The sequence below is a fragment of the Felis catus genome, chromosome C1, assembly GCF_018350175.1.
Source record: "Felis catus isolate Fca126 chromosome C1, F.catus_Fca126_mat1.0, whole genome shotgun sequence".
Classification (NCBI taxonomy): domain Eukaryota; kingdom Metazoa; phylum Chordata; class Mammalia; order Carnivora; family Felidae; genus Felis; species Felis catus.
In genome coordinates, this window is record NC_058375.1 from 218732357 (window position 1) to 218741064 (window position 8708).

At 65.9% G+C, this 8708-nt stretch overlaps 1 protein-coding gene across 1 annotated transcript; it reads left to right on the top strand.

Moving 5' to 3' along the window:
• The first annotated feature begins 420 nt into the window (after window positions 1–420).
• ERFE (erythroferrone) lies at window positions 421–8143 on the top strand. The gene is made up of 8 exons (XM_023259924.2): window positions 421–684; window positions 2844–2966; window positions 3570–3672; window positions 4643–4887; window positions 4963–5071; window positions 5164–5254; window positions 6114–6192; window positions 7046–8143. Exons 1-8 carry the CDS (start codon window positions 499–501, stop codon window positions 7142–7144), a joined length of 1035 nt encoding a protein of 344 aa, XP_023115692.1. The 5' UTR covers window positions 421–498; the 3' UTR covers window positions 7145–8143.
• Window positions 8144–8708: the final 565 nt, after the last annotated feature.

Here is an 8708-nt window from a genome sequence, read left to right on the forward strand (position 1 = left end):
CTCCAACCCTATGCCGCGCCCCCGCCCGCACACCCTACTCTCGGTACGCACTCCCCCCACCCCCCGCTCCGCCGCGGTCCCTCCTCCCCTCTCCTCACCCCTTCTCTGCACCACCCTCCTCGGCTGCAGCGCCCCTTCCCCCGTTTCCCCCTGCTGCGCTCCCCCCACCTCCAGGGCAGCGCCCACCCCGTCCCCGCGCTGTGCGCGCGCACACACAGGCACACGCACGCGCATAGGCACAGGCACACGCATTCGCACACAGGCACACGCACCGCGCTCGCGCACAGGCGCGCGCGCGCACAGGCACGGGCACACGCATTCGCACACAGGCACACGCGCGCGCGCACACCCGCTACAGCGCGCGCCGGGCCCGGCAGGGGGCGCAGGGCCGTGACGCGCGAAGGGCGAGGCGGGGGATTCAAGCGCGTTATAAGGCGCGGAACGGGAGCGCGGTCCCCGAGACGCCGCGCTCCGAGCCCGGAGGGAGCCGCCGCCCGCATGGCCCCCGCCCGCCGCCCCGCCGGGGCCCGCCTGCTCCTCGTCTGTGCGGGCCTGCTGGCCGCCGCCGCGGGCTTCGTCTCCCCGGAGCCCGGAGAGCCCGCCGAGAGCCGCGCCCGCCAGGAGCCGCGGCCCGGGAACGAGCTGCCGGCGGAGAACCGCGCGGGGCCGCCCGCCCGCCCGCCGGTAAGACGCCGGACCCCCTCGGGCCTCGGTTTCCCCACCCGGAGCGCGCGGTTTCCCCACCCGGATCTCCCCGAGATCCCGGGGAGGGGTGGGGGCACCGAGGGCAGCGCGGCGTCGCGGGCGGAGACCGGGGCTGGCCCGGGCGTCCGCCTTCCTAACGTGCGGTGGAAGCGCGTGGCCGGCGGGGCTCCGGGAAGACGCGGGGAGTGTGGACGCGGCCCCTCCGCGCGGACCGGCGCCGGCAGGGCCAACCTTGGCCGGGACTTTGGGGGTAGTTCTGCGGCATTAAGGGCAAAATTCCACTGGCTCCGCGTGAACCGCCTTTTCCCCGGGGTGGGGGCAGAAGGAAGTTGGGAAGTGGGTAAAATGTAAATAACTCGACCGGCATGAAATTGGGAAGAACCTATTTGTGAAAGTGTGACCGCCGCTCCCCGAATTTACTAGGCGCAGTTCTCTCAGAAAAACAACAAAGAAAGTGCTTCCCTTTGGGTCTGGGGAGCGTGGCGGGGGTGGGGGCGGTGTGTGCAGGGCCCCGAAGCCCTGAGGGGATGATCTTGAGCTCGGCCCTGCGCTTCCTTCTGAGGGCAGCGCACAGTGCCCGGCCCCGAGGGTGGGAGGAGGGGACTTCAGAGGAGCCCTCAGCGCTGGGCTTCAGCTCACACTTGGAGCCACCAAGGCCAAGGACACCGCCTCCAAAGAGGGTGGTGGTGGCAGCCAGCGGGAGGGCTCCCTGGGAGGAGCCTCCCCGAAGTGCTTCTCCCACCACTGGAAGTCAGGAAGGCCAACCCCACCCAGACCATGGGTCACTCTTTCTGGAGAAGGGTGGCCAGATGTCAGGATACAGTCACCTGGAAGCAAGAGGCCTGGGTGCTCCCAGGAGGGGTTCTGGCCTCAGACTCTGTTTGTGGGGCCCACACGGGACCAGAGGCTCCCCCACCTCCTTTCTGAGAGCCTCTCACAGCTGGGGACCCCAGTGGGACAGGACAGCTGCCTGCCACCCACCCACACTGCCACGGGCCTCCTCCACCTGTTTCTGCCCCCCCAAACCAAACTGGGGTCCGAGTACTGGCCCAGCTGGGAGGGTCAGCTTGGCACACCCGTCCAGCCTCTGTGGAACCCTCTGGGCACGCGTTCCCGACGAAGGCAGAGCGAGGCCGTAAAGTGGAACCCGGTCCTGTGTCCACAGTGAGCAGCTAGTAGGACGGCACCTCGCCCGGCCCAGGAGGCCCTGGGCACTCTGAGCCCTTTCTCTGTCCAACCCCAGGCTCTTCTGGCACGGGGGGCCCCGCGTTCCCACCACTGCACACTAGCTCCCGAAGGAAGGCCCCAGGCCCTGCGGAGTGGCCAGGAGACCGCCAGCTCGGCCCCCGATGACAGGTCCTAGCCAGCTCTGAAACCCCGGCGTCCTCCCTTCAGCCACTGTTACTGGCTTGTGACCTCATCTAAGCCCTTGGGCCGATTTCCTTCCCAGCTGGTGGCCTCACCTGGGGCCAGACCACCTGAGGCCCACCGGCTGATGAGCCAAAGGCCTCTCCCTGAAAGGCACCTCCTGGGATTTTGCTCCGTGTCGGCACTGGTCAGAATGCAGAGTGCACAGGAATGGATGTTTCTAGAATCACCCGTGTCCTTGTTCTGGAGGTCCTGAGGAGGCTGAGTGGTGTCACTCCGCATTCATAACAGATCAGTGCTAGGCCGCCGGGCCTCCTAACCGTCCCGTTCTTGTGCTGTCAGCTGCCGTAACCCGTGTCCCTGGCACTCCGGCGGGGGCCGCACAGGGGGCCCTGGTGGCACAGTGGCCTCCTCCCGAGCACTTTTGAGCTGGCGGGCTCCCAGGGAGCTCCTGTGGAGGGAAGCCGGAAGAGGTGGGCCAGCCAGGCCAGGATTCTCACCTGCTCGGTGCTCCGCGGCCCAGGCCCTCTTCTCCACGGAGCCCAGGCTGCAGTGCGGCCTGGTCACCCTCCCTGTGTCGGGAGGGCGGGAAGCTCGGGCTGGGGGCTGCGCTGGCTTTGAGGACACCAGTGTTGACAAGGACCAGGCCCCGAGGGTGCAGAAGGCCCGTCCTGCGCACAGGGACATCCTGAAAAGTGTCCTGTCTGCTCGGGGCGGGGGCGGCGCCCACTGCGGGAGGCAAACCGGCCTGACGGCTGGCTGTGTTCCAGGAGCCCCCCGCCGAGGGGACACAGGGCATCGAGCCCAGGGATGCCTGGATGCTCTTCATCAGGCAGAGTGATAAAGGCGTCAATGGCAAGAGGGGAGGCAGAGGCAAGGCCAAGAAGCTGAAGGTGAGCACGGGAGCTCCAGCAGCGTGTGTGCACGTGTGTGTGTCCTGGGGGAGTGTGTGTGTGTGTGTGTGTGTGTGTGTGTGTGTGTGTGTGTGTGTCTTGGGGGGGGCACGTGGGGAAGCAGGGGGCCTCCACCTGCAAGGCCTTCCCTGCACCCCCAGCCCACCACCATCACCCCCTTGCCCCCCTCCGCAGCCCCACGGGCACACCCCGAGCAGTGCCAGCAAGGACAGACCCTCACCCTTGGCCTGGGGTCGGAGAGCACAGAAAGTGCCAAGCTGGGGCCCCAGGTGACCCGGAATTTGAGGCCTGTTGCTATCATTTTTCCTGCACCCCTGGAAAGCCAGGCAGCGCCCTCAGCGACCCCCTTTCTCTTCCATCTGTACCCGAGGGAGGGAGGCCCGGGCTGGCCTGGGACGGCCGTCCGGGAGGGTTGCAGTCAGGCTGGACTGACACATCCTCTGGTTCCCAACAGGTGGGGAGCCTGGGGGCCCTGGAGACTGCGGGGTTCCCTGTCTCATTCCTTCTAGCCCGAGACCTGGCACCTGCTCTTCATGTCTAGCTCACTAGACATGTCTCCTCACTGCTGAGGTTCCTTTTCAGCTTGGCTTCCCAGGGCCCCCGGGGCCCCCCGGTCCCCAGGGCCCCCCAGGCCCCATCATCCCACCTGAAGTGCTGCTGAAGGAGTTCCAGCTGCTGCTGAAAGGTAGGGGTGCGCCCCTGTGGACACGCACCCTTGGCGTGAGTGGGGCCGGAGGAGGGTGTCCTGGAGGAGGTGGCTGGGCATGCCCGTGTGGGCCAGCCCTCGAGGAGGCCCCTGCTCTGTGACAGGGGGGCTTGGGTGAGGCTGAGGGTCGGGTTGGGGGTCTGGGAGGAGCGTGGTAAGGGGGAGGTTTCGCAGGGGAAGGAGGACTTGGCCACTCGGGGACCAGCACCCTACCCCATCTGGGATTGGGGCCAGGGGACCCGTACCCCCAGAGTGGGGACCATCAGTGAGGGATCAGAGCTTCTTAACTTTGCAAAGTGCTCCTCTGATCACAAAGCAACCATGGGGATTTGAGACTCACCCCAGGCCCTGGACTGAGACCCCAGCTTCTTCCCCTTGATCACCTGTCTGCCTCTTTCCCTGGCAGGTCTCAGCTGCTGGTCAAGAGCCCAACGGGAGGCAGGGAGGATAGTGTCCTGGGCAGTCCGGGGCGAGGGGGGGGGGGTTGCCGCAGGCGGGGCAGCTGAGCTGTTATGTCCGGGGGACGGCCCTGCATTTGGGCAGCTGCTGAGTCCTATCTCCCAGTATCTTCCACCAGAGTTCACTTTATTATGACAACTATTAGGAGAGCCTTTCCTCCCCTTCAGCTTGCTATAAGCGGAGAAGACAGGAGTGGGCAGGGGGAGGCGTGGGCAGGATGGAGAGGTGAGGCAGCAGAACCTGGGCGCTGGGTTCAGTGAGTCCGCCCCGAGCTTCCCGGTAGCCAAAGTTCGAAGGGAAAACAGGAACAGCCGCGGGCTCGGGAAGCCACGTTTTCCAGGCCCGGCAGGCGGCGAGGGGGGTCTCCCGTGGATCCCGGAGCGCGGGCGCCGGAGCGTGGGGGCGCGTGCAGTCGGTAGTGGATCCGGGGCAAGGGTCGGGGACGCGGGCAGGTGGGCGGGCGGCGCGGCCACCGCTCGCTCTGTGCCAGGCGCGGTGCGGCAGCGGGAGCGCGCGGAGCCCGAGCCCTGCACGCGCGGCCCCGCGGCGGGCGCGGCCGCCCCGCGGGAGGACGAGGAGGCGGGGACGGGGGACGCGGGCGTGCTGGCCCTGCTGGCCGCGCCCCTGGCCCCGGGCCCGCGGGCGCCGCGCGTCGAGGCCGCCTTCCACGGCCGCCTGCGCCGGGACGCGTCGGTGGAGCGGCGCGCGCTGCACGAGCTGGGCGGCTACTACCTGGTGAGCCCGGGCCGGCGGGGGCGGGGACGGGGACGCGGGCGGGCGGGCCCGGGCTGACCTCCGTGCGCCCCGCAGCCCGACGCCGAGGGCGCCTTCCGCCGCGGCCCCGGCCTGAACCTGACCAGCGGCCAGTACACGGCGCCCGTGGCCGGCTTCTACGCGCTCGCCGCCACGCTGCACGCGGGTGAGGCTCCCGGCGGGCGGGGCGCGGGGGGTCGCCCCCGTGCGCTCGGAACCCCGCCGCCCGTGACCGCCCCCTCCCCCCCACCCCTGCAGCGCTCGCCGAGCAACCCAGGCGGGGGCCGCCGCGCCCCCGGGACCGCCTGCGCCTGCTCATCTGCATCCAGTCCCGGTGCCAGCGCAACGCGTGAGTTGGGGGGGGGGTGGGAACTCCGGCACTAGACCCGCCCTCCCCCCAGTCTCCTCACCCCACCCTAGCGCTGCCCAGCTTGGAAAGACCCTGTCCCGACAGCGCCGCCCGCACCAGCCGCCGGCGACCCTACGCCTCCTTCCCGACCTCGAAGTCGGCTACCGGCCCCATCAGGCCATCCTTTCCCAGGGGCGGGGGGTGGGGGGGCGGCGCACGGTGCTTACCCCAACACTTCCCCAGCCTCCCCGCTCCCCCCGCCTGCGCTGTCACCCGGAGGCCACAGTGCCCGTGCAACCCATCACCGCCCGGCTCTTCTGCCTGTGAACTTCCTTCTCGCCGTCCGCTCCCTGACACGATCCCTCTTTCCGTGGCACCTGCACCCCGGAGGGCGAGGGGCAGCACCCTCTGTATCCCCAGCGCCCCCAGTGGAGCCCAGGCACAGAGCGTGAGCGCTCCACAGCACTTGGAGACAGAGTTCAGAACTTCCCAGTCCGCGGTTGGAAACCTTCCATAGATTGGCCTGACCCCACTTTTTTCGCATCACTGCTGCCACCACACCCCCACTTCCAGCTGCACCGGCCTGTGTCCTCTTTGCAGCAGGGCGGGACCTTTCAGCCCTGGCCTGGGCCCAGGCTTGACTTTCTGGGCACTCGCAGAACCCCCTTGGCCCTGTGGAGACTGTCCCCCCTCCTCTGGAGGATCCAGTTCGGATGCCACCCTCCACCAGAAGACCTGGCCAGGACAGCTGTTACCACTGCACTGAGCTGGGCGGCTGTCGTTTGCTGGGGTGGTTGTGAGCACAGGAGGTTGGTGGGGCCCGGGGTGCGGGCTGACGGTCTTCCCATTTTGGCTGCAGCTCCCTGGAGGCTGTCATGGGCCTGGAGAGTAGCAGCGAGCTCTTCACCATCTCCGTAAACGGTGTTCTGTACCTGCAGGTGCGTGGGACAGGCTCGGGCACGGGGGGCGGGCACCACCTGGGCAAGGCTAGGTGGGTGCTCAGGATCCCTGGGAACAGTGCCCTCCGACTCCAGGCCTGGGAGAGATTGGGGCCACACCGGGGAGCTCACACGGGTTCGGGCAGAGCAAAGCCTCCCCCGGCCCCGGGCACGGCCGCCGTCCTCAGCGGCCGCCCTGCTCAGCTGCCGCCCTGCTCCTCAGTCCGCTGTGTTCAGACCTCCCCGGCATCCCACAGAGGACTGGGGCTCCCTGTAGGGACAGGTGGCAGGAGGGAATGGAGGTCAGCTCTGTGCCCTCAGGCTGACACTGTAACAACCCTGGGCCTGTTGCAACCGTGGGAAGCAGATGTGACTTTACACAGGATCCTACGTGACAGTCTCTTCTGGCACTGTGGGGCCCTTGGCAAGTGACAAATTGATACGTGGGACTTAGTAAAAGAGAAAGAGTTGAAGTGCAGACGTGTGGCGTGACAGCTGACCCTTAAATAGCAGCATGCCAGGCCCCCCCCCCCCTCAGCTCTTTACGTAAAGTACCTGCTTTGAGGTCACCAGAATGGAAAGTTTTTATTTAAGTGTAGGTGATGTACAGCGTTCCCACTGTTCACAAACACGGGAACGAAGGCACAGAAAGGTTACGTCGTTTGCTTAAGCTCCCACACAGTTGGGAGGCCAGAGCTGTGGTCGCTGTAAGGCGTCGAAGGGTCAGGTCCCAGGCACTGCTGGGTGGCACGGGGTCCACCTGGGGTCCTCGGATGCAGACGGTTGGGGGAGTCCCCAGATTCTGCATTTGGGGGGCTGGCGGTCCCCAGGCTGGTTCTGACCCTCCCTGCAGATGGGGCAGTACGCCTCCGTCTTCCTGGACAACGCCAGCGGCTCCTCCCTCACCGTGCGCAGCGGCTCCCACTTCAGCGCGGTCCTCCTCGGCGTCTGAGCGGCCACACCGGGCCCTTCCTTGTGCCCGGCAAACAGAAGCGGGTCCGAACAATATCTGGGCCGGGCGCCGCCGGAGTGGCGGGGGGCCACGTGCAGGAGGAAGCCCTTGGAACTGCCCGTGTGAGTCCTGCCGCTCAGCCCAGAGACGGCCCAACTCCAGCGGCCCAGGGAGGTGACGTGCACACTGGCACCAGGAGTGATTTCAGGAGGTCGTCTTTCAAGAGGAGGAGAGCCCCATCGGGCTGTTACTCGGCAAACGTTTCTATGGGGCTCAGCGCCCAGAAGCACTTGCTTTGTCTTGGGGGAGTTGGGTCCCAAATTCATTGTGACACTGTATCAGTGATGGACTGGGGCGGAGAGGTCGGCGGGGGGTGGTCCTGTGAGGGGACACAGGTGTTTCTTCCCAGGTGCTGCTGAGGAAGTTACACGGCAGCCTGGGCCACGGTGGCTGCAGGGACCTGGTGCCACAGGGGGGCCGGGGGGTGGGGCGGGCAGGCTAGTCTGACAAGGGTGTGTTCAGGCCCAGAGGGAAGAGGGCGGTGGCTGCAGTCACCTTACCATCCGGCAGGCTTCAGGACGGTGACCAGGTCAGACCGATCTCCCAGAGCACACAGCTCGTGTCCCCTCTTGGAATCCCAACACCTCCCTCCTGCAGGGGGGATGGGGGGGGGCCCGGGCACAGTACATGCGAACCGGGCATTCGGTGCCCTTGGCAGGCCTGGTGTGATTCTCAGTAGGACTGGTACCCACCCTACCAGGAAGGGCCGGCTGCCATGGGTCCTGCCTCCCCTGGCTGTTTGATAAGGGCTGCTGCGGCCACACCCTTCTCTGGATTTCCCTTTGCATCCAGTGGGCATATTTTAGAGCTTTTACCCTTGAAAAAACCACGGACCTCTTCCTTTTCTCAACCTAAGTGTATTACACACCAGTTTGTTGAAGTATTTATTGTATGATCTTGCCGGGTGGAATGTATTTATATAAATAACTGACTTCGTGATGTGGTTCCAGTGCTAAGAACTCTTATTACAGGACTGACGCACAGTGACAAAAACAAAGTGCAGACCTGAAAATAAAGAACCTTAAACATTTAGGCCAGGTCCACTCAGGACGGCTCTGGGACGGTGGCTTTCTGGGGACTCGGAGTCGCAGACTGGCTCCTGGTTGAAGATGCCGAGTGGATAAAAAGCGTTGTTTCACGCCTCTGGAAAGTCAGGGGTCCTTCTCTTCAGTGACACCCCACCGTATGGAGTCCCAGTCCCCGGCAAGGAGGCTGGCTCCACACTCTCCGGGGAAGGGTGTGCTCAGAACGTGGCGGGGGGTACTTGCAGGCCAGAAGGGGCGATAAGGCGCCTGCGCGTGCTGGGCGGGGCCAGCGCAAGTTACCAAACTGCTGCTTCTAAGGCAACGTGGTGGAAACTTACATCATCCTGAGGCAAACACTTAAGAGGCCCAAGAGCTGCTTTACTAAAACTCGGTTGCGGTGATCATGTGACCGGTTTTCCGGATCAATAAGGACTTGAGAAGTATTTTAGTTTCTTCCTGCAAGCAGACTGTGCGTTTAT

Bases quoted from the DNA above. Each gene is read 5' to 3' on its own strand.
- ERFE (XM_023259924.2), top strand. From the start codon at position 499: ATGGCCCCCGCCCGCCGCCCCGCCGGGGCCCGCCTGCTCCTCGTCTGT. The intron at 3,673-4,642 runs GTAGGGGTGCGC...GCTCTGTGCCAG, and splicing joins GTTCCAGCTGCTGCTGAAAG to GCGCGGTGCGGCAGCGGGAG. The intron at 4,888-4,962 runs GTGAGCCCGGGC...TGCGCCCCGCAG, and splicing joins AGCTGGGCGGCTACTACCTG to CCCGACGCCGAGGGCGCCTT.